Below are 26,281 nucleotides of genomic sequence, written 5' to 3'. Positions count from 1 at the left end.
TTACACATAAAATATTTAAATACAAAAGCATAAGAGCACTTGAACGGTGAAATTATTATATTTTGCTTAATAACGTGATAATACAATTATCAAGTGTTTCGTCATTCAAAATGCTTATATGCTTTTTTTTTATTTAAATAACTGCCTCATATATAGCAGCCTTCAGCATACACTAATCAGGTATAGTGCGAGTAATCGAATTGTACGATAATAACACTATAAGAATTTCATAGGATATCAGTATAGAATGTCAGTGTAATTGTACCATCAATGATTATCTAAAACAGATGTGAAGTTGATTTCTTTTGACAAAGTTCATTCAATCAATCATAATAATCGATAAATTATTTTTGTTTCTATAGTAAGATAGAATAAGACACATTAGAGTTGATTACATCATGTTTACGAATGACCAGTGGATAATCTTTAAACGCTTCCCATTACACATAATACGTTTGCTACCATGGTTCATTTGGATAACCGTCCCATCGGCCTAACCTGTATTTTTGTATGTAATAGTATAAAACAAATCTAGTTTGTTTACGTGGATATAAAAAAAATGATCACAGTCACACATATGCAATGTTGGGCTTTCGTGAGAAATCGGTACGTCACACGTGTGACGCTAGTAGCAAACGTGTTAAAGACTATTATTAACATTTTCGTATTTTAGGATTTTATCTGAAAATGTCTTTAGAAATTTGCTGGTGACACGGTAATTATTTTTTATAGATTTTAAAGCAGTTGTGTACATTTATTTGGACATTTTACAAAAAANATATATATATATATATATATATATATATAATTTAACATACGTTTAAAGATATGTTATTTTTAATCAAAAATTCAACATATGTCAATCATAAGATATATTATAAAATAATGTAAATAATTATTCTGTTCTACAAATTAACGTCGTTTTTTACTGTACTAGTTTTTAGTATAATTTTATTTGTGACATACAAGAATAAAGATCTCTAAAGCTAATGGAATATCCATGTTACATCGTTCGTTTTTTTTTTTTATCGAAGGATTGCGGACTGCGGGGCGGATATCGACATAATGCCCGATATGATAAGATGGATAGAATATATAGTTCTTTATTATGCCATTCTTATTTGCACAATGCTGATTATTTCTTAGTCGATAGAGTTTTAATGATTGACACATCGAGATATCCGAATAACGAAACGAATCGGATAGCAAGATTTCGGAAGGAGACCCTTTCGCAGGAATATGTCCTCGCCATTTGTTTTATCTACATATTTATATGCATACGTTAGCGCTCGCTGGCATGAAAATATCGGTACGTTTTAACCAGTTTCACATTTTACAAACAAAACGTGGCGTTCTTACCTTAAATCGCTTTACTTCGAGAGCAGATATATTTTCATTGCACATGAGCGCAGGTTATTAGAGAAAAGGTTTGGGGCACTGAACACTTTGATTTGTGGCCCCGTAAGAGTATTTATGGTTTGTCTTCTGAGACGCTTGGGGAGTTCTCTCAGTTTCGCGGAAGTATCCTATCTTCAGATAATTGCTGAGCACAATTAGTCGTGAGTTAAATACTTTAAAGGGCGTTTTTTCTATATTTTTGCATTTCTCACGCTTTCTCATCGTTATTCGCGTTATTCCTCGACAATTCTGTCTGTGTTCATTGTCTTTCTTACGACGACTCGCGTCAAATCGAGATTGTTGAAATTACTTCGTCAGAAAGAAAAATTAACTTAAAGGAGGATATCGTGAGCGTTGGTCCCATTTATAATCCGCCAAGACAAACGTTGTATACTTTTACGGGTCCTGGTTTGCTTTTCTTTTGGCACAGTTACTAACGAACACACATGATCGAGATTATATTGCGATTGGTCCGTGATCCTCGCATTCGGACGTCGGGGACGAGAAATCTATGTTCACACGTAACTTCGTGATGTCCTCGCACTTAATCATAACACTCTATTCGCATGGTTAAATCGAACGCGAATAAAGTTAACATAATCAGTTGAGCCAGTTGTCTATATTGACCCTCCCCTTTGATGATCTATATTGCGTACGTTCCTCTTGAGAGGCATTGACAGTATCGATTTTATAGCGTTCCACTGCACACAGACTCCGATCCGCTACTCTCAATTACGATGTTTAATGAATAACCAATTATGACGTCAATTCTTAATAAGCAACGTTAATCGTTAATTCGTTGGGTTCAAACCCGGATTATAAATTGACTCTATCGGAAGTTCTAACCGGTTCTTGAAATATTAATTCGAAGCTATCTAGTATAGACGTTATACTCGACGTTAATTCCAACGTGTTATCGTAAATTTTCATGTATTTAACATGGATTGTTGCGCGTAGATGCGTAATCGCAAGTCAATAATGTATCCCTAACTACTTCGTTACGCTGGCATGACGATCTTCCTCTGTCTATCACACGAAACATCTAGACGCGATTTGTAATTTGACCCATGGATTGTCTAAGCGGCTACAATAATTACGAATTTTTAGTGGTAGAATCGCTATCCCACTTTGCCTCTCGATAAACGTCGAAATATTTAATCGATGTCGGGCGAGGAACGCGATAAAATCGCAATATCGTTTGGAATGATTCCCTAATATATCGTCTTTTTTAAGCGGCAACAACTCTATTATTCATTTAGACAAGTTCCAAGACAATGATGGTTCACATTTAGACACGTGCACGATGTATCACACTACACGGCAGTCCTCTCCACGCAGAAAGCACCGATGTGATTCTCGACATCGGAGCTCGATTCTTCCCCTGGGTTATCCGCATCGATCACTGACAGCTTTGGACTCGACGGACGAAGCTCCGGTTCTTGACAAGAGTTCGAGCCGGCATCATGCGGAGCCTCCGACGTAGAATCGTTCTTTGAGGGTGCCGAATTGCTCGCGACACCGGCTGCCTTCAGGGACAAAGAGGACGACGAACTCGACCGGACAGTTTTCTGTTCGTATTCGACGGGGCTGGCCTGTTCCTGGCTATCGGTTTCTTTGAACAACTTTCTCAAGTCGCTGCCCAGTCTCGTATCGACCGGACTCATCTCCGAGGTGGTCAGAGGTAAGGAATCCGGTGGTTTTCTACCTCGGGCGGCATTGGCGAGCTCGCTGAAAGGAACCCCGACCTCGCTTGTGGCCCACACGTCGAAATTGGGACTGCGCGAACTGCGAAATGGTATCTGGCTCTTCGATTTCGTCGCGTCTTCCATCGAGTGCCAACGATGCGGTCGCGGAACCGACGTACCCTGCGTGATAGCGCTCAAACTGTTCACTGGGATTATTCGATGAGGGAACCGAGGTGATCCGCGTATCTTCTCTCGAGAGGACGACTGACTCGTGCTCGCCTCTGCAAATTTATTTCATCGCAGATATTAAAGCAACGTAATTCGCTGTATAACCGAATGGTCGCGCATTTAGACCCGAATTTTTTCATCACGACTTCCTTATGCATTTATTCATATCAAGGATATTTAACTTTTCCTAAGATCTCTCGTTTTGTAAAAATCGCCATTTTTTCATTAAAGTTTGACGTTGAACTTTGACTTGCGGAAACGTTAAAACTACTAGCGATTTCATATTTTTATATAAATATAAAATATAAAATATATAAATATATATATATATATTAAGTTAGGATATTTAACTTGAGCCAAACGTTGAAATTTTAAAGATTATATGTATGCTTACGTGGCGGTAAACTGAAATTTACTCGAGGCTCGCTACTTTCCTTACGACGTAGCCCTAGGCTCAATATACGATCTTCCTCGCTTGTAATACTAATTATTGGTCCTGAACCGCATCGTGCATGAGGTGAGTGGGTGCCTTGGGCATCCACCTGGCAAGTGGAAGCGGCCTTCGTGCCAGGCACTAACCCGGCAATGTAACCCATATGGACTCGAAGCGCCGATGCGACCCCTAATGAAGGTAATACAAGCGGATATAACCGTGCCGTAAAATAAATGTTAAATATACTCCTAAATTATAGGAAAGGCGAAAGTTAAGAATAAAATGCAGATTATGCCCGTCAAAACGCCATATCTGTGATATCTGTAACATCATATGTCATATTTAAAATATATCTAAATTAAATAGTCATATCACAGTCATCTAATATGCAAAATCGCGTATCTAAAATTATATCGTCAGGCGATCGTAAATGTATGATTTTCTATCATTTCTTTCTTTTACAGTAACTGTTTCCGATTTTGTTAAATTGCACTATCGAGAGTACTTTTAAAATGTTGAGAGTAAATTTCGAATGTTCAAATGCAGAAATAAACATGCATTGCACGGATGTTGAAACAACAGTTCCATTACGAATGAGAGAGGATACGTCACGTAGGAGATTTTCCGATTTAAATCTATCACGACGTTTAGCTTATCCTTTCATTTCCAAGACAAGAGTGCACAACACGGACGCGTATGGAATTGCAAACTGAGAAGATCGCTTTTTATTCTATGTCTCTGAGAGAAGTATATTCATTCACGAGTTACGGTTTCTTTAAAGTTTTGACAGACTCGAGATAAGCGAACTACACTACACATTGGCGTATTGCACGCCACCAGCATGGTACATATTGCACACGTGCGCGCGGTATATTACTCACGCATGAATGGAGTGAACGACCATATAGTCTAATGACACACGTGCTAACAATTGCGTGCTGTAACGCGGGAGTGGAGGCAAGCCCGCGCGACGTACACTCGGTAACAGTAAATCGTTCAGTAGGCGGACGGCCAGAAGAAATGCTTCCTCTTCATGTTTTGGCATGGTTCTTCCAGCGACCGGTCGCATGAAGTAAAAGAAGACTGCTAACGACTGGCGGGGAACGACGTATGGAGGGGGAAGCGGCCCTTTCGGCTCCATATCACTTACTGAACGATTCACCGTTGCCGAGTGTACAAGGTTTAAATGTCGCGTGTGTGTAATCAGATTTCCCAGAAGCGTACTACGGAACGCAGCTATTCTCCCGCCTACACGTGACATTCAGCAAGTACCGTTGACGCCGCCGCAGCGTCTCGAACCGATCGAGAACGCGGCTCGATGTACTCGTCGATATCTCCGTTTTCAGGGGTGACAACGACTTCAAACAACAACTGTTGTGAAGGTAAGACTCGCGTTTCCAATAAATGCAAAATCGTTCTTTCTAAAAGCAAGAATTAATTGCTAAGCTTAGGTTATTCTAATAGAAAATGTCGGATATTTTCGACGTTAAAGTGGAAATTTGTTTATGACGGGAACTAAGGTATCCCCTTGGCTTGGATTGGTAATTACAAAGCACTCAGTTAAAATGATATTCAATAAAATTGTATAAAATAATGAAATTAAAAAGTAGAAGCAATGAAGTAATATAAATAAATAATCAATTTATCTCTTCACGCTTCTTTATCATCATTTCTACTTGAGCTAGGTGGTTCGCGAATATTTGCCGTTTTAAAAAATGGATTGCGGTTCGCACAGGTTTAGGAAATCCTGCTCCAGAGCATTTTAGCCGCATAATAACGTCATAAAACACCGTGTATGAAAAATGTTTCGAAGCACTTGCAACTTGTTAAATGAATTACACTCGAATCTATAAAATCTAATTTAATTAATTATACATTTAAAAAATCGATCGCACGGTTAATAAAAAGTCAATGAAACAAGATAAAAAGATATATACGTCTCGAATTACATTTATCCATCGTAATTCAATTATTGGTTAAACTTTTGTACAATCAATGGAAGTCAATCCGGCAGTCGGCATGTTAACGGATGTAAACTGCAATTGAAATAAAATAATAATGAATGCTCTTTCCCGATTTCGATATATCTGGAACATATTAATAGATAATTTCGGAGCACATATTGTATTCAGTTAAATTGTTCACCGTGTCGTCTTAAATCTAACTTTTATTCCTTTGTTCCTTGATACTTCCTTACCGGTAAACGACGCGGTGGAGGTTTTCCTGCTACTCGGTCTGCTGCCGAAGAGGCTGAAGAGTCGTTGAAAAACGCCTAGGCGATTCGGTCCCTCGGTCTCCCTGCGACGGTGCAGCTTGTAAAGGTCGGCCAGACTCTGTCTGGGATCGCCCGGTTCCAGGTCCGGCTGACTGCTAAATGCTACGGTACCGCGACGTATGCCTAATTTCAACAAGGTCTAACTCGTATACGACGCGAAACCCCATGTCGAGCGATTACTATGATGGACGTGTGATTATTGAGGCTTGGATTCTACCTAATCGTCGGGCCGTATGTTCTGCGGAAGCGAAAGCGCGTGCGAATTTAGGTGCGACATTTATGCGGAAGCGAGTCATGAATCGACGTGTCTATCCGTAGCGGGGAATATTCCACGTCACACGGGAGAGATTGGCTTGTTTATCTATCTATCCGTATCACGACAATTTCGCGAGAACGAGCGAACAAACACTCTACATTATCTGTTTTCCATAATAGTGTTATTATAAACAATAACTGTAATCAGTTTGCAATTTGTAATCTCGCACCGTACACATGCTTTAAATTCACCATCGATGTTTGTGATTATACGACAACAGCTTCGGCATGAAAATCGCTTTTTGATAGAAGAGGAAGAAGGGAAAACACATTTTTCTCGTGGCAGTAAAATACTAATGTAGCTATTTACACGACTATCTCCCTTTCCCAATCGTGCACGTCTTTGACCTGAATAGGCTCTCTTGTACTATATATTTGTACATTGTTCGAAATTTCTGCACTAATTAGCTAAAGACTAAGAAGATCGCTAATGTGTGTAATGTAGCTGCAAGTCATGTGAAAAGTGCATAATTGACGTGACGCAACTCGAATGTTTAACTTAGCTTGTAACGTCTGTTTATCAATCAAGCAGCGACGAAACTTTTCTTAGTTTGACATGCTTATGAACAATTCGCTGTAACAATGATGCGACACTGGATCGGTAATACATCGATATTTTCGCGTATGAGTTTGGCACACGGACGCTGCGATAGATATGTGACGGGTGTATCATATATGATGTCATGTGTAATTTACGTGATGCACGAATATATTCCGGATATCATTATCAAGGAGGCGGAGAATACATNNATATATATATATATATATATATATATATATATATATATATGTATATATATGTATATAGGGAGAGTTCCTCGATAAAATTTTTATATTTTCATCGACATTTTCTGTATAAATTATTTCTAAGCCGATGGCGCCTAAATTCAATTTATATTAAAATCCGGGTGAGAAGTTACACGAAGGAAAAGGAAACGAGATTTTCCCTCAGGGTCGTGCACGGTCGAACTTTTCTCAGGAAAACCTCGAAAATTCCTTAGAAAACCCGCGAAACAGTTATTTTCCGCCGACGGGGCATTTTCCTGTGTGCATACATGTACATAGACGGCGCGCAACCTTTGACCTCCTTCGATCAGTCACGGTACACATTCGGAAATATTGGGGTGGAACGTGCAGTCGGCGTGTAGACGCGTACCTCGACGTATGTACTTATGCGCTGAATTGTCCGGACTCATCAAGGGGTTTCGGGATTTTGGAGACGCGAGTGCAACGCGACCCGAATCGATATATCAGAAACGCACCGAATGCGCGCTGGCTGGCACTCCGCACGCTAATAATACTGGCGATATTCTCACGATGACGGTCAAGTTGGACGTGGACGTTAATTGGGTACATGCAGGATGCGAAGTACTCGATACATGTCTTGTGTTCGTCGCGCGTCGTTCATTGCGGAATTACCGGAGCGTAAATATGCATGCACGCGACAGTCGAGAGGCGGATATTTCGCGAGCGAAACGTGTGGTATTTGCACTGCAAATGGCATAGCCGTGCGACGAGTTTTCAGGGAAAATTTCCTTTTGGCGCGCGCAAAGGATGGAAATAAACAGATCAATTACAAAACGCGTGCTCAGCGTGCCGCAACGACGCGAGCGGATAATAATCGAGCAATTATGTTTTATTTCTGCGCGTGCCCGGTAAAAAATAGATTAATTAAGATGATTGGAATGGAATTTGTTTCTGTGAAAATTGAATAACGCTAAAACTGCATTATTTCAGCGTGACCTCTTACAGTCGTTAAATAACTCGGCTCGTGAAGTTTCAGTTTTACGTTAACCTTGCAAATTCCATCGAGCTTGAAGAACTAAACAAAATCTCCAGACCTAACATTAAACAGGCTGTTACCGTTTCAATAATATATTAACATTAATCAGGTTATTACTGTTTGATGCTACAAATGAATATTTATTGTTCTTTCTATTTATATTATTTATTGATGCTTAAAAGAGGTTTTACGTAAAAGTTATTTAATATACAATTGCCTCGCTCAATAATGTAAATTTATATTTAATTTGTTTAAATCTTTAATTTCAGTAAAATATTAATTATGTAATTTACTCAATTACAAATAAAATATATTGAGATAAGAAAATATTAAATAATCTAATAAAGATTAACATGTATAAATGAGTAAATACAACAGTAAAGTTTTTTCTTTCATAATTTTATTATTATTTCTTATTGCCGTTAAAGATTTTGATAGGTGATTCAAAGTAGATAATAAGGAAAGAGTTCTGAGAGTTTTGCCAATTAATTGTCGTTACATCCTACGTCCTGTAATCCATCCTGTAGTTAGCCGTTTGGTCATCGTTCTGAGTAAACAATCAATGGTGCTACATAAAGGTATCAATCGGAAACGTATCATCTAATGATACGTGTTAATAATCGACGATTGCCAATTGCTACGAGCGACATTTTCGATATGTATCATGCGTGCAACTATCCTGATAATTTGATAATTGAATGTTTGAAGGCTAGGGTAAAATGGCTCGAAGACCGGGAATATTTTGAAAACGTTAATTCTCGTGATTTCCCGATCACCGGATGTGCTTATCATTGATTGGCGGCCGACAACAGTTTAAAATTGGTGAAACATTTATTTCCGATGTTGTCAATTATTTTTACTCTCGCGCGTCGCATATTTTTTCGTAATTGAGTCATTAAACCTCGAGCCGACGCGACGAGCCGATCACATGTATCATTGTGTTGTTTACATTCTCCGTCGGTTATTTCGTCGACATCGCGTAAGTTGATGATCACGTTTCTCCGATCGAATTATATTTACGCGAGTGACAGTGCTAGTGAATGACAGTGCTAGTGAGTGTCAGTGCTAGTGAGTGTCTGGAATCACGGAGTAATTAGGAGCAGAATGCTGAATTGGAAAACCAGGACGGTGGACGCAGGATGCCGAAACGTGGACGGTGATATATTTCTAGGTATGTCACATTGTTTATTACATTTAATCACTTGCGATTTTAACGGATGTTCGATAAAAAGTTTTTGAGAATAAACAAATATATCTTGATTCGAACTATAAACTCTATTCTAAGGCCAGTATTTGTAATCCGTTATTGTTTGATAAATAATTTGTAATATTTTGTGTGAACCTCTGATCGTTCCTTCATTTTTAATATTTATATCATACAACAAAAAATATCGGTTCAGTATCGAATTAAATGTGCCTTTCACCAAAGATTGAATTAACAAACATTATTAATATATTATAAACATTGAATTGATAAACATTATTAAACATTATAAACATCATTAATACATTGCAAAGATTAAATGTAAATAGAACGTTGACATAATCAAATGTTAAGTAACTCTTGAATTAAATATTTCTACATGATTCGACATGGAGAAAATGAGTAACCATTTATAGCCAAGGTAGAGTGTTATAGTCAAGGTAGGTCAACAACCTGAATAGTATCTGAATATATCTTTGGATTCTCTATTGATCCTTCAAATTTAGTGGTATTTGCTGGATTAATGGAGAACTAAAATTTCGACAGTTTTCTAAAATTAATACCTCTAAAGTTCTACCAAGGTAAGTAGTTCGTAGCTACTTCGGTTTGTTCGGACACCTTCTTTGCTTCTTAAATATGAAGCTTCGTGAATACAAAATGTTTGAATAGAATTTTCAAAGTGAATAATTAACTCACTATTGCTAAAATCTTTGCGAAAATGATCGAAACATCTGAATTTACGCATGCATGTTTGCTCTTAAAAGCCAAAAATGGAGAGAAAAACAATAGTCGCTTCCTCGCGTGTTTAATTTGAAAAAACCTCAAGTCTATCTCAATGTGTGTAAGGGGAACTTCGAACAAGGTTTAAACGGGATGTTTCTTCATCTACACTAACGTCTGCTGTAACTCAAGCTCCCTTCTCACGCTTCAACTCAGGCAAGTGAAGAACGTGGAGGAGAACGTTTTTCAGGCAATTACGTGCAATAAAGGGATTTCTGTCACCTTTCTCCGACATCTGATCGACGGAAAAACGGCGCAGCGAGAAAGGCATTAATACTTATGGTTCCTTCCTTCTCTCCTACCGGCGAAGTTCGATTCGTCGTGCGAGTTTCGGGATATCTATTCCCGGCTCTTCGCTTTCGTCCCGATAATCTGCCGATCGGGTCTTTTGGCACGAACGTTCTTGGCGCTCTTACGTTTTCTTAGCTAAAAACTTCGCTCTCCTGCCATTAATAGATAATCTATTTCGACGGAGGAAACTCCGGTTATTCCCTTCTGCGGAATCGATGCGGATCTTCCAAGTTTGCGCGGATAAAAGTCAGTCTCCCACCGCGTGGCATTATACAATACGAAACGTGGCCGATCGATACCATTTCATCTTCTCTATAATGTACGAGGACATTCTGTGACTTTTGCCGATACGAATCCGCCGGACCGGTCGTATCTCGAGAGGGAGAGAGATTAATTCAATAAGCGAAAGATAAGCTGAATTTCTAAAGCGAAGTCGAGCGACTCTTCCGCTCAGCGAAGATCGGAATCACTGTCCTTAGCTCGCACGACGAATCTATCTATCTATCTATATCGCGATCGATTCACACTCACCGGACGAGTCCGCGGATGGCCAACTGGCACGGGGAATAACCGGTGGTAGAACACTGAGCAATAACAGGGGCAGGCCACCGCCGATACTTGGATTTCGTTGTGGGATCGAGGCGCTTGATGAGCCGTGCGACGGCTCCAGCGTCTCTTGCGCCAGTTGCTTCTCCAATCTGGCCAATTCCAGCTCCAGCTGTGCCATCTCACGACGATAAACTCGGTTTTGCACCTCCACGCGATACTGCAACTCTCTGTCGTCGAGATACGATTACACTTAGACACCCCGGAAACTCTGGCGTATCTTCGCTCTCGACACTCAATCCCATCGAAATTTAATTATCGTCAATTATCACGCGTTATCTGGAGATCCGTGCTCGTCGATACGCGAGAACGAGCACTTTTCATTCGACCCGCGTCGATTTCTCAAACCAGACGATAAAATCGATACTTTTCCGAAATCACAAACGTGCGCGAGCATTTTAATTACAAACTAAAGATCGGCCTACCAAAGAAAAACAAACTTATATACAATGTGTCCCATTTCCATGATTTTAAAGTCGGTCTCACGAGAAAATCGAACACGAGGCTTTGTGTATTAGGGAATCGCGCGAATCGTGAGGAAAGCTAAAGTGCGGGTGGTAAATCCGGAGCATTTTGAAGCGACGAGAGCTCAATACAACTTTTCCGTGTCGCGCGAGCGAGTCTTTCCCTCGTGAGACTGAATAACGCGGCTCGATCGCCTCGGAAACGATTGGCGAGCCGCGGTAGACAGTAGACTTCAAGGTAGACAGCCTCGACGAAAGTCGAGCGATGTGACTTTCCTCCCGATGTTGTTACGGAACGCGAGGGGGATTCCAGCACGTGGGCACGACATCGTCTGGAGGTCGATCCGCTCGGCCGATTAGCCACCAAGTGGAACTCCCTTATCGCCGTGCCGAACGGCGCCATTGTGCCGTCTTATTGTCTCCACCGCGCGGCTCCTTAATTTTCTATTTTCTCTACCTCCGTTCGTCCATCTGCGTTTCACGTCGATTCTCTCCGATTACTTACCTCTTGTCGTCGGTGACGAATCTGCGCGTGTTACACTCGATCTTGAGGCCGAAACTCTGTACGACCGGGTCGGCCCTCTCGCCCGCCAGGATGTTCGCCAGTTGCGGCAGGAAGAGTAGCGCCAGGGTCACCGTCGTCGACGACAGAATCAGAGCGGTGATGGTGACGAAGGCCAAGGTCGCGCGGTCGGGCATTAGGTTGGCTAACACCACGACGATACCCGACGTGATCACTACGAGGTACACGCTCATGCCGATGTATTGAGAATCATTCAAAGCTGGAATTTTGACGTGCCTGAAACCGTCAACGACACACTCTTGACTTGTACACGGAACAAAAGACGTTACTGCCGCTGATCCATCGTTTAGTTGGAAATGTTTTGCTGCTGCAGCAGAAGCTTTGCTGCTGTAATGAAAACTTTAGTTAATGTTGTTAGGTATATAGGTTTTACATTTAACATACGTCTGCTGTAGCTGAAATTGTAGACGTCCGTATGTTACAACGGAAATTTAGCTAGTGTATGGGCACCTCGAAGTTTAGCTACAGTAGACGCTGTATTTGGCAACTGTACACCTAACAGAAACAGTAACTAAAGTTTTAGCTACAGCAGCAAAACATTTTCAGATAAATCATGATTAGCTGCGGCAGCAGCCTCTTTTTTCCCGCGTATCGTATCTCCGTGGCGATATCCGACCCGCGATGTGCGTGTGTGTGTGTGTGTGTGTGTGCGCCAACACCTGGAGGATACGCGGGCAATTTTCTTCAAACTATTCAACGGATAATTGGAGAAAAGCGATTAGCAAGGCGGGGGTAGTAACGCGCCTGCCGCGAGGATTACGCGGGGATACGCAAGCGACTAAACGTCTGGTCCGCTTCGAAACGGTATGAAATATGCAGCAGATTATCTCTATTAGAGGGCCATATCGGAACACCCGGCGGCTTTCGCTTCACGGTGCCCACGGACTTGGAGACGTCTTTATCCCCGCAGCTTACCTCGTTTCCCAGGCCATGTAGAGCCCGACTACCAGCAGTAAACCTTTGTAAACGTAGAGAGCGAGCAGCCAGCCGTTGGTGTGCTGCGAACGGCACACTTCCACCTGGCGAAGTCAAATAAAGGCACGAGTTAATTGGCTATAGCTCGTTAACGATCATTATTGTGTTGCGTATTGCTGTGACATTCAGCCGTAGCTCGTAGGGAAAGTAGAGCCTTCGATTGTGCACGAGTTTCAATATTTATCTGTGCACAGATCTAAGGAACCTTCATTCGCATGTATTCATGTATGTATCCCGTATATACGAGTATCCGTGTATGTGACACGTATNATATATATATATATATATATAGTGGGTGTACATCGTATTACAAACATGCGTACTTTTAAGTTCATTTTGAGTCCGTGTTTGAGCGCGTGCCTGCCAGCGAGTCGAGCAGACAACTCGTCGTACCGACCTGTTTGTTGACGCAACACCTTCTACACGAGTCACACGCAAGGTAGACGTGAATGAAGATTCGTTAGATTCGTGCACACGGGTTGAAGTTAAATACATGGATTTGTATTAATAGAACTCTATTCGAAAGCGATGAGACGGTCGGATGAAGAATCGAGTCGCGTCTTCGCGTCTCATACGGGTTTACCTGGGGCTGATAAACGACTCCTCGATCCTGCGGGCTGATCTCCAGCGTCAGGTTTCGCAGGTGACGCTGCATCGGGTCCAGAGTCACCCACAGCGTCACCATGAGACAGTCGATCAGCAGGAGCACGCAGATCAAGCTTATCAGCTGGGTGTCCTGCAGCAGCTGGGAAGTACAAAGCGATAACTACGATTTATACGGCGGAGCGCCGATTCCGCGAGCGAGAGAACGTTTATTCCCGCAGCGCAAATATCAGTTTCGAGTTTGATCGCGCATATATGCCACCGTATACGTGGGCGAAGAATTATTGTTCTCGCGTCGACCAACCTTGTTCTTGACGACGCCGCTTCGGCTTCTCGTGAAGATCCTGTGTACCCGATACGTCTTCGTGAACATCGAGCCGAAAGCCAAGGAGAACCCGGCCGACAATAAGTACACTCTTGCCTGTGAATGAAAAAGCGCGTGACGCGTTTGCGCGTTTTCGCAACTCTCGTTACATTCGTCTTGTTCGCGTAAGATGTAGAATTCCGCTTATAACACGCGCGGAAGGAATCATTTTTACGATACTTGCACATTCCTGATATCGCTAGCTCACAGAGAAAAATTCATTAGGTTTTTTCATTAGGTTTGATATTTTTATTTATGACTAAAATTTCTATTTGACTAAAATTTGTCTCATGGAAACAACATATACTTATGAGAAATGTTATTTGTTTGAGTAAAAATTTTATTGTCTCATTCAAGAAAATTATTGAATTTAATTGAAACAAATTTTCCTTCCAGAACAGAGTAAACAAACAAATGTTTGATACAACAAACAGGATTATTTGGTTTCCCAAACAATGCGTATCTTTACGTCAAATAACATGTATCTTTTGTATATTTATCCAAATATTACAATGCTTGTCACAAATATATTATTCGAAAGAAGTAACACTACGTTAGAAAAATATCATGGAACTTCTTTATTTCAGTGAAACAATATTTAATATATAATAAAATTAATTTCTTTTTATTGAGAACCAAATATTATTTTCTCAAAATTACTTTTTTCCTTCATCAAACGACAAATGGTTCACTCTAATGAAACAACAATATCCTCATTCAAACAAAATGATATTTGATATTAAATTATATTATTTATATTAAATAAACCTAAGTCAAGAAAATATGTATATTAAATGTAAAAACATCTTTTTCTCTGCGTGAACTATCGGTGGCATGCATTGCATTTTCCATTCAGGTCGCATAGCGCATATATTTCACGTTACCTCTCCCTCTTTGTATAATAACGATTTCTGTAGTGTTATAAATCTTGTAAGATATATCTTATAATAAATGCGGTAACGTGGGGGTCAGCGGTGGCCCACAGCGGCATGAATGGAAAGTCACTTGAAATTGGTGCGCTGCACTCAACGATTGTGTGCCAAGAGATATACATCTCTTTAATTAACACGAGACATCGCGGGGGTGGAGGTTATCGAACACCCGTTTATAACGTTTAATTAAGAAGGTCGTACACACGCTAACGGCGATAATTAGCGTGCATTATGCAAGCTCAATTGACACTGATAATATTGATCGTGTCATCGAGAACGTTAATATTCCTCATAATGGATGTTAATGCTCACGGTGCACACTGCAGGATAATAACCGTCGCTGTCGGGTAGCGTGGCGTCGTCCAGTCCCAAAAGTATTACAGCACCGTAGACCAAACCGCAACCAACAGCAGCCATGTTATTCAGCCTCGGGCTTGAAAGTTTTATGCTTCTGCCAATATCCAGGAATAATGCATTTGAGTGATTTATCGCGACGATTTGCATGCAGATTCGTCGACGGCAAGGATTATTTCCGCGAGCGTGAGCCGCAGCTCGTTCCCCGCTCGTCGAATTGCCGTTTGTATTGCTTTGAAACTTAGTAAAATAACCGTATTTGTAAAAAGCTACGTTTCTATTGTTTCGTATCGGCGATCGGTGGAAATACACCGGCGTCGAGAGTGACTCGATAAATGTACCAATAAACATCACTCAAACTTTCGATGCTTTCGATATTCGTTCTACGCGATGATGTTTTTTCTAACTTGATCTCGTTGTGCTCGGCCAATTATGCCGAACAAGGGCGCTTACTTGTGCTTGCGGAAGTGGAGATTGAAGGCCAGGAAAGCGAGTGCCAAGGTAACGCCGACGCTGGCGATGCAGGTGACGGTGAGGAACGCGACGGGCGCTATCGTCACCATTCGTAATCTATGCCCAGCAACAAAATTCGATCACTCACATGTGGCCGCGCGGTTTGTATATCGTAGATCGATGCTATCGAACGGCTTGCAAATTACTTTCACGCGTTGTCTCGCCGGCGCTATTGCTGCGCCGTATATTACGCTAACTCGGCGCAAGCTGTAATTACAACACGTTGTTGTCGTATGCGAGCGCAAATTGAATCAGCTAAATATTTGACTGGAATGATGCCCGATGTCTCTCGCGTTCGTTCATTCGTGTAATATTAATTACATTATTAAATAAGCAGCGTCCGGTAAATTATTAATTATATCCGGCCTACGAGATATATAATGAGAGTACGCCGATACTATATGGGAAAATACCGGTATTCGTTTTACCCTTTTCGCGAATTTCTTCTCGTCGTTTATCCGGTGTTCTTTACGGAGACTGTTCGCTCTCGAGCATTCGGATCGGACGTTGACTTATCGATATACGAGCCGGGATAATTAGGGTTCGATTTACCCAACAATGATCGAATGGCTCAATCTAGGGTGATAATACATACCGGAAGACCCTGCGAGCCGCTGGCACTTGACCTCCGGGCCATCTTGTAGCCTCACATCCTGGACAGTTCATTATCAGTTTCCCGTCTTCGGGAGTGTAGATAGCTATTCTCCTAATATCGTGTCCTGTAATCGAAAAACTTCTTCATCAACTATCCGAACTGTGTCATATGGCAATGGCACCTTGCCTGATGGTGTTTCGTATCCGATTAATCTTCCCTTACATTCTAACACGAAAATTGCCCGGGATTAATAAATCGCATGATTTGTCAGCGGGTATTTGTTATATTTTACATTCGCTTGTCATATTTTGTCTTTCGGCGTACGAAAATCGCGACTATTGCGTGTACAGATTTACAATAAGTCACAAATTACAATAGTGTAATTTTCAATAAAGTCACTAAGCCACATGATAGGAGAGCAAGGTGAGTGTCATCGGCACAAAGACTATATCTTTCACTTCGATCTAAAATGTTTCCTCTCTCCTTGCGTGTACTACGATTTCTCTCTTCTTTCATCGCGAAAACTTGACGGAACCAACCGATTTCGTCAATGCGTCGGAAAATAAATAAGAGAAAGAGATCGAGATGTCCAAAGGGACGTTTATTCAAGTTGGGAGTGCAATTTCCTCTTTCTTGTCCTTTTCGATTGTTTGTACAACCGTTACTTTCTTCTTTTCATCGAGAGTAATTTTACCCATTGGGGATGAGGTAGAAATTAATTAACCTTTCTGACATCGTCGAAAGGCATGATATAATGAAAAGAATTTCAGAGCACAGGGACGCGCGCGCACGTAAGGCCAGCGGTGCCAAACGATTTCTAATTACGCCCGATCAAGTTTTCAAGTGTCATTTCGAACCTTAATATAAATTCTAGCAAAATAGACGCGAGTCCCACCGAGCGCCGATGATTATCTTTTTATTGGGAGTGGAATTACCACAGTGCACGTGGAGGTGTTGAAAGGACGATATTGATCAAATCGAGACTTTAATTCCTTCCACCTCATCGTTCTGTGCCCTTAGAAAATCCATTACTCGCACCTTTCTCTCACGAATTCGTTCGGCGATTTATCCGCCGGAGTCGATAAGCTCGGATATTCGCGAGGTTGGGAGGCAAAAGGAGGTTTGGAACCGTGCGTATCTTGTTGGCGTCGCTGTCGTTGCAGCTGGCCCGAAAAATTTCAATGAAAAACCTTTCCGCGTATAATGAATCAAGCATCGTCAAAGCCGTACATGGAACGAGTTACGTTCGCGTAAGCGTAACATCGAAAAAGAGAGAGAGAGAGAGAGATATGATCATTCCTCATCCTTTTTTCATCTCTTTGATTAAAATTGCTCAACTTTACCTATCTTTTAACAATTTTTATTTTTTGTATTTTTATTTTACGTTTCTTTTTTTGACCTTTTTAAATAATTTTTAGCGTTTTATAAAATAAAGTTAGAGAATAAAGCAACGGCCGACCCAATATTATTATTTGTTATTTGATCTGCTACATTTGATAGAAAAATCGATAACTTGCTGCATTTTAACGATAAAGACACAACGTTTTCCATAAATCAAATTTTCAGTTTCGTTCATAACATCACGCAGATTGATCAAGTGACGAAAGACAAACCGAGACTTGCCTTGTATCTATTTCCCGGAAGACGGGCGTATGATTTCCAAAAATCATGTCACTTCGGTCGCGCAATGTTGTTGCTGGTGGTTGCGCAAGTGAGCGGAGAAGTTCCTACAGCTAAGTAGAAATTAGGTCGGACGGCGATCGTTTCTTGAAGTTCGCGGAAATATCGATATGTCTCTAATGAATCTTTAAGCAGGCTTATTTCGTGCCCGCCTTTGAAAGTAAGTGACAGCGATCTGGAAACCTCGCCATGTTCTTAGAAGCGCGATCGACCATTGCGTTCTCCCCATAGACAGGTATTCGTAGTATATAATTAGCGGAGAGTCGCTCATTACAGAGAAATTTGGGTGTAGCGTCGTCGGGAAACATTATTTTTCTTTCACCGCGAAATCTCTCAAAACGCCCTGCTTTATGAAGCTTTTATCGTGAAAATTGGATTTCTGGCAGCGGGCAAGTCTAACCCCCGTGCGCGAGAATAATACTATTGCTCGTAAAATTCAGACGTAATACGGTAAGCACGGGACGTGTTCGCGGAAAGACAGCAAAGCCATTTAATAATTCATATTTTATCTTTCGGGCGCATCGTAAAATAGATAAATTCCGTATAAATCAAAGAGCCGCTTGAATAAGCGAGAGAGAGCCGGATACCGCGAATAAAGAGGCAACCGCGGCCCGGCCGTCCTCGCAGCGTAAACCTCTGTTAAGCAAATTTCAAGTTTCAGCGAACTATTTATCGTGCGACGAACGCTACGCGAGTCGAGTATCCTTGTCAATTTGTTTTTATTTTCATTACACACAGAGAGTAGTATTCCACGGGCATTTCGGGACGCACTTTGTACTACGTGCGTCGACGATTTTCTGTGATATCAAACGCCAGCCACGTCACGTGAAATTTAATTCGAGGAGCAACAAAGAGGAACAGACAAGTCGTTACATTTATTCTTCCTGCTAGAAGCGGGAAAAGAACGAATGCGCTCGCAATTTATGCCATCTACACCGCCTTTCGCCTTCACCTCGAGTTTACGTGCGCTTCTTCCTCCTCGTACACGTGAAAGTACTTAAGCCTGTCTCATACTAACTATAACTCGCGGCTCTAAATCGCGCGATAGAACGCCGTCCGCGTAATTTTATCCCTGATTAGAGTGCAACAGTACTTTTAGGATCTCATCTGGACGTTGTGCTTTTGCAAGCCAAAAGTTGTGCGCGTTGCTAACCATAAACCTAACTTAACCCCTTGTTACTTTAAGAAAAGAATATATATTTCAAAATCATTATTTGACCCTAAACGATTATTAGCGCAAATAACCGTGTTAAAACTTAGGAATTTTCATCATACATAAGCAGACGTGTCACGGATGCAAAATGGATAATTAGGTACATTCATATTTACATGTTATACCATTTAATGTGACGTTACATAATCTTCACTACTCTCCCTCCCCTCCCCCTATCACCGCCATCACAGACCGTTAGCTAATTAACCTCTTTCCCTCGTGGTGTGACATAATTGTTAAATGGTCCCTTTGTTATTGCAGCAATTAAAATTGCTAACACTGCGAAAATTTTAGGCGTCCACATGTTACAACTAATTTAGCTATTGAAGCTAATTGTTTTACCATATGTCAACATAATAATATTATATAAATTAATATTTGATACTAGCGACGAAATGCGCCGTGTCTTTCTCTGCCATGAATCCTCCGGCGTAATTTAGAACACACGAAACGGACATTGTAACGCGTCGCGTTCCAGCGATACGCTCGTTTCTCTCACTGTACCGCACTGTATTTTCTCAGCGATTCCGCGGTCTGTCGCTCGACGGCAAACGAAGAATTGGCGCGTGATTTCGGGCCTGCGCTAAATCGCCGGCCGATCCGCTCAGACTCTATCTGTCCGACAATTTTGAAGGCAAACGGTAAGCAAAGGGATCTGTCGTTTGCGACTGTTTTGTGGATTTTATTGCCTCTCTACGTGTGTTTTTTATTTCTTCCTTTTCTTTTTTCTTTTACAACCATTCTGTATTCCGCTCTATCTCCTGTACTCTGTAACACTGTCGTGGTGGGCACAGCCGTAATATTTCATGATAAAGCCGCGACAACGCGCCTGTAGACTGTCTCTTGCGAGGCTAATCCCGCGTGCAAATCGGGCGCGACGAATTCCAGACGTCGCATTCGGAATGCACTTCGAGCTGCCGCGGCGAGGCGAATAGATCGATAGTACCACCCACCTGTCTGCCCGCCCACCTATCATCTATCCGTGCACTGGGATTAGATTCTTTCTTTTTTCTTTTTTTTTTTTTTACTGACTTTACCACAGTACAATAAGGTAAGGAGACAGGGTGGGCGCGGGCGGCGGTTGATAGTGACTAATGAGAAAGCGGCGGAAATGGCAAAATGAAATAACGATACGTGAAATGCTGACGGTGACGTAAATACAATCGCCCGGAGGGAGGATAGAGGGGAGAGAAAGAGGCGATATCGCTCGGGGTGAAAATTTCCGTGGAAAAGTAAGAGAAATAAAAAAATCTACCGTTCGGCCAACTCCGGAAGATAATCGGAGGATCGTTATCTCTCTCTCTCTCTCTCTCTCACTCCCTCTCGCTCTATCGCAAGTAAAATTAAATTCGATCGCGCGCGCGCTCCAGTTTCCCCGTTCGCTTGCATCTGACTTCCGTTCCGCGGCGATACGCGAACAACTCGAACTGGTCCGACACTTTCCTCCCTCAAGGTTAACAAGTCGAATCGATACCCCCCGGTGGTCCGCCGCCTATGAATCTTTCTTATACGCTCTACATCGTATATGACTATATATGGTGTATTCTCTCTCTTTCTCTCTTCGTGAACCCTCGCTGATCTACCCGGAGAGGAACCGCCATCCAGTCAGTTCGCTCCATCGCCCCTTCGATGGGTATCCTCTGTCCGTTATTACGCTCAGACGAGGCTGCGCGAGGGATACGTGAAATCAACCGATCCCTGCCACTTGATTTGTCCTGCGAAGAGCAGGTGGTTATATTCGGTTTCCTGTCTCTCTCTCTCTCTCTCTCTCTCTCACGTCGATCCCGGCGTAGCCGTTGAAGAGCCTCGCGCGAGTCTCGGCGGCGCTGCGCGAAGACCATCGTTATTCGCCGTGGAATTTCACAGATCGCGTTAGAGGTGCGATTGCTACAAACTAGCGGGGGCAATTTTAGAGGGGAAAAGGAAGAAAGGACGAAAAAGGAAGATGGGACGCAGGTGGCGCGCCGTTAGGGCTGATGCCGATTTAATTTGTCCAAACAGCAGGATCGAGCCCTTTGTGTGCGAGCACTTTCTGTAGTAGGTATCGGCATAAACCGGAAATTCGTGCCAGTTCGTTGACTTTATCTAAAATCGATGCCGCCGGCGCGCTGTTGAAAAAGAAGGCGCTTCTTCGGGGGTAGCGAGAGCAAGGTTAACGAGCTGAGCGATGAGCGCGTGATATACCACAGACGGCGGGCGCGTTATCGGAGCGGCGTGAAAATGGCGAGAAAGCGAGGGGTAGGAGGGCGAGGAGGTTTCCTCTCTCTCTCCCGAGGGAGAGAATATCGTCGCTTTAGCCGACGGAACCCGTAAGTTTTGACCTCCACCGGCGGGTGCTGAATGTTAACCGTCTAAAAACCCTCCTAATGGCGGACAGTTCTCACCTGCGCGGCAATTGTTTTCTGCGCCAACCGACGCGTGACTAATGATGATCCGGAGGCGATACAGAGAGCGTGGAAAATGATTCCGGCGGGTTTCAAAAGCGAGCTCCTCCAAACCGCCGTTCTGGGAGGAAATTGTGCGCGGTCGAAGATAAAAACACGACCGGATGGAAAATCGGCGTAATCAGGCCTGTGCTTTTCGAGAGACGAAGAAACGGCTTCGTCGCGGAACAAAGAGAGAGGAGGTTTAAATCGCGCGGTGAACGCACCAGACCAGGATCCAACCTTGAAATAAAGCAACTTCGGATTATCCGCGGCTATCGGTGTCTCTTTGTTAAGCCGACTAGCGGCAGCGAGATACGAATGCTAATATTTGCCGGAGGGGGAACTTCTTTCGAGCCGTTCGGGCAACATTTCGGCGACGGGTTACCGGCGCTCCCGATACTCTAATCGACATTCCGGAACGTACATCACGGCGGAGTGACATCGAGAACGGATGGACAGCATCCGTGGCTGATGTCGTCCTCGCGTATCGCATCCGCCCGCATGATTTCCCTTCGCGGGAGAAAAATATTCGTAACACGGATGAAAGGGTCGGGGAAAATATATGTTTTTCTCTTCACTATCGGAGCGCTTTTAAGAGATTGTTCGAGCCTCCGTTCTCGCGCGCTCGTCGTTTTGTTTCCAGCCGAACGACCGGCGAACAGAGACACAGGCGCGAGGAATAATGAATCGCGGCCTCAATCCGGGATGCGAGCGGATCGGGAGTACACGAAAGTAAGGCAATACTCGGCCGACGAATTGGGCGCGACACGACGGAAGTATCGGCTAATATCCCCGACCATTAGCCGGCCGCGCATATTGCCGCGAGCGAGCATACGCGTGTGCGCGTTATGCATCAGCGAGGAGGCTTAATTTCGCGGAGAATTCTACGGCCGGAATCGTAAGCATACCGCGGGTCGGCGCTTCCGGACCACTCAAATTATGCGGCAGTATTGTGTTGCCGGCGCGCAAGAGAGAGAGAGAGAGAGAGAACTCTTGACCCATTGTTCGCCGGTCTCGCGGCACTCGCCGATGTAACCGGAATTTCGAGCGTAGGAACGTCGCTGCGCGCTTCCGAACAAGGTGTCCGGATTCTTTGATGCGGTTATATCGATTATCGTCGCTCGCCGATTCCCGAGCCGAGATGTATCGATAAAAAAGAGGGGAAGAAGGGAGAAGGACGACGGAAATTCGCCGATGGTTCCGTCGTCGGCGTCCGAATTCAACGCACGTAAACTCCTATTGCGGCACACCGCAAATCTCGTTTTCCGCCGTCCAGTTTACGTTCTGTTTTGGATTTCTGACGAATTCCGCATTTATTTTATGAATTCCGGCTCGTGCGCGCACCGCAGCGACCTGTACAATGGCGCGCATAGTCGTTGCATTTTAATAGTGCAATTTTCGCGCGAGAGTTTTGAAAGTTGCATGGAATACGGGACGGCTAAAGGGATTTTTGACTTCTTCGGACAGCCGCGGAGTCCCACCGTCGTTGCACCTCGTGAATGGCTTAACCCCGGATTGGAATTGCATCGCGTCCACGAGAGCGTCTTCGCACCCCAGTGCGTCTTCCTGCGTGGAATAAATTTGAGAATTTCCCCGCGAGAGGAGGAGACGCGTGAGAATAATATGAAAATTATGACGGCAATTATCTTGGTTCCCCTCCTCCCCCCTTATTTTCTATTATTTAAATTGCAGCGGGCGAACACGTGAGGTAATTGCCAACGTGTTAACGAAACCGCGCGAGTTAAACAGCAAGGACTAAGAATGCTAATTCCCGTACGTAATGTCACTCCGCATCGGGTAATATTAACGAGCGATACGTGACGCTCCTTTCTTCATTCTAAGCTTTCTTCAGGCTAAGCCTCGCGACCGTGAGTGTAATACGACCGGTAATGCGATAAAAGCGTGCGCGAACCCGCCTAATCCCGGCCGACTTCAATCTCTCGCGAGTCTCCCGATGGAAAATATTAGTTTAGTCCGGTAATATCATTCTCTCCAAACACAGCTCAGCTTGATATCCGGCCTCTTCGCTCTCCTTGCGCGCACGAGCGCTTCTTTCCGCCGATCTCGACGAGAGAGAGTAGAGAAAGAGAGAGAGAGAGAGAGAAAGAGCGACGCACAGAGTTTACCCTCATTAATAATTCATTGACTTTTTGCCGAGAATGCCGAATATCGTCACTATCGTTACCGCTCATGTCACCGTAAGATTCACGACTAACGCTAGCTAGTTTATACCTCCGGACAGAGAGAGACGACTGTCGTATCCGGCAGATATATGTACCGCAACATCGGCCGATGTTTGCTCTGTTCCGTGTTCCCACAACGGGAACTTCTGGAAGCCCTTACGAGCATTAAACTTCGGCGCCGACGAGGGATTTAACCGATTCTTTATTTTCAGGTTTCGCTAACTCTTCTCTCAACCGCCGGTGGGACGCAGCTTCCAAAGTAAGTTCCACTTGTACGACGGCAAAATAAAACCGCCAGCTTTCTCTCTCTCTCTCTCTCTCTCACTCACTCTTTCGCGTGCATTTTGAAACGTAGACAAGACGCTTCAACGAGAGGCTGCAAGAAAATAGCTGAATATGCGATTCATCTCTTTTCTTTTTGCCACGTTATCGAAATTTTGCGGTGGCGGTGCCTTAATATATGCGAATTTAAGGCTGCCGGACGATGATTACATCGTAAGCGGATTTCACGCGTCAAAAGAATCGCGGGACCGCCACCGCCCGAGCGTATTCGCAGCTAGCATTCAATTTTCTTATCACAACTGACTTATTCATATTACCTCCGTGCTGCGAGATCTTATTGCTCGCGGGGAAAAGTTTAATTTTTTCGCCAAATGCACCTGCACGTGCGCGTGGAAAGCGAGCTCAGAGCTATTGTTGTCACGCAAATAAACACGTTGCAAAAACTTCTGACTAAATATTAATCAATTTATTTCGGAAAATAAATCTTGGAAGCAATTTATTTTTTGTATATTTTCTCAGCCCGTTATTTTCGTTCCCATTTGTTTTCTTTTCGTGATACCGATTGGCTATTTCAATTTCGATGCGCATTGCTTACTTCGACGGTTATTACAATGGCTATCATCGCGAAAATATTGATAACTTAAATATCCAAGAGGGATTAAATATTATGAAATAATATATAATGTTGATATTACGATATAAAAAAATGATAAATTAATGAATAGATCGCTTTCGCCGTAGTCTACTTTTTCTTTTTTCTAATTATTCAATATAATTTCCTGAATTTTTAAATGGTGTAAAATATTAGCTTCTGGACAATTATATATTATTGGATATCAATGCGAAACGATGATCATATAATTTTAACGTTCACGAAACATATCAAATAATGCATGTAATATTTAATTATAATAATAACAACATTAACTACTGCTATAACAACAACAACAACAATAATTTTATTATGCACCGTAAGGATTTTAAAATGTTTAGATGCGAATCGCATTGATTATCAATAAGAAAAACCACCGTGCAAATGTTATATATTTTAATCATGCGAAGTTATCAAAAAATATTACATAAAAAGATTTAGGGATCAGTGGTGCGCGGTAGCATCTGTAGTGTCCGGTATTTCCAAAATAAAAGAGAGAAAGAGAGAGAGAGAGAGAGAGACTAGCGCTTTTTCCAATATTGAGATGTCACGCAGTAAAGGATTGAATATATTAAAAGAGCTAATGTTATATCGGAAATCTATAGGGAGCAGACCCGGTGCATTTAACGTGATCGTGATTGATTGCAATTAAATATTGAGACTAAGACAGGTGCGTCGTTTTCAAAGCGCAATGCATAATGCACAAGGTGCATACCGTGTATCAAGTTCGACCTAGAACTGCAACATCCATTTTCTTAAAGTAACGGATTTCTGTGTGTGAGTGTGTGTAACTTTATAAATTTATATTACATTAACGGGGAGATTTATGAATCTATATCCCGAGACGAAAAAGCGAATTTAGGCAACGCTCTGCGAAAGGCAGAGTTTTAAATCTCTCCCCGATCCCGATCGGGTTTTTGCTAACGATAAATGCCAAACGATAAATTTCGTTTACGTCTGACAGTTTCGGATGGTACAGGCTTACTTAATTGACTCGCGCGTTTGATCCGACTCAAAGTGCCGCAAAGTAAATGATCGATATACACGGGTTTCACGTTAAGCCAGTCCGCGTTATCTGGGAAATATTCGAGTTCGCGCATTACGGCATTCCGACGGTAAATAGGGAAACGTTAAATATAGTGGACGCGTATCCGAGTCACATGTGGTGAATAATCCGATGATTAAACTACGAACGGCATATATCAAGCATCGCAAATACTTAATCTTAATTTGGCCGTGCCGGCGAAGAGCCCGAAGTGGCCCGAAATGTTTGATTGTACGGCTACAGGCGTTGAATTTCCGAATTCTATTATCGCGTACACGATTCCAACACCTGCGATAACACACTCGCAACGGAATGCCGATTCTGTCGATTCGATCGACCGTTTATCTCGATTTGCCTACGAAAATGCGAGAGACAGAGACGAATACGGACAGAGAGTTAGAGATAGGGAGGGCGGGGGG

General features: G+C 42.7%; 1 protein-coding gene across 1 annotated transcript in view; it reads right to left on the bottom strand.

Moving 5' to 3' along the window:
• Nucleotides 1–891: 891 nt before the first annotated feature.
• LOC106741151 overlaps nt 892–26,281 on the bottom strand; it is a 70,250-nt gene continuing 44,860 nt past the window's right edge. The window contains exons 8-18 of the mRNA XM_014612864.1: nt 16,382–16,505; nt 15,727–15,843; nt 15,232–15,370; nt 13,928–14,044; nt 13,604–13,765; nt 12,961–13,064; nt 11,968–12,261; nt 10,924–11,168; nt 5,942–6,142; nt 3,706–3,933; nt 892–3,364 (exon numbers count right to left, since the gene is read on the bottom strand). Coding sequence (XP_014468350.1) covers nt 2,712–3,364; nt 3,706–3,933; nt 5,942–6,142; nt 10,924–11,168; nt 11,968–12,261; nt 12,961–13,064; nt 13,604–13,765; nt 13,928–14,044; nt 15,232–15,370; nt 15,727–15,843; nt 16,382–16,505 — 2,384 coding nt within the window. The 3' untranslated portion in view covers nt 892–2,711. The remainder of the gene's footprint in view (nt 3,365–3,705; nt 3,934–5,941; nt 6,143–10,923; nt 11,169–11,967; nt 12,262–12,960; nt 13,065–13,603; nt 13,766–13,927; nt 14,045–15,231; nt 15,371–15,726; nt 15,844–16,381; nt 16,506–26,281) is intronic.

Source organism: Dinoponera quadriceps, unplaced genomic scaffold, assembly GCF_001313825.1.
Source record: "Dinoponera quadriceps isolate SergipeBrazil2010 unplaced genomic scaffold, ASM131382v1 scaffold555, whole genome shotgun sequence".
NCBI classification, from domain to species: domain Eukaryota; kingdom Metazoa; phylum Arthropoda; class Insecta; order Hymenoptera; family Formicidae; genus Dinoponera; species Dinoponera quadriceps.
The sequence above is the reverse complement of the archived record's forward strand: the minus strand, read 5'-3'. Positions and strand labels throughout refer to the sequence as shown.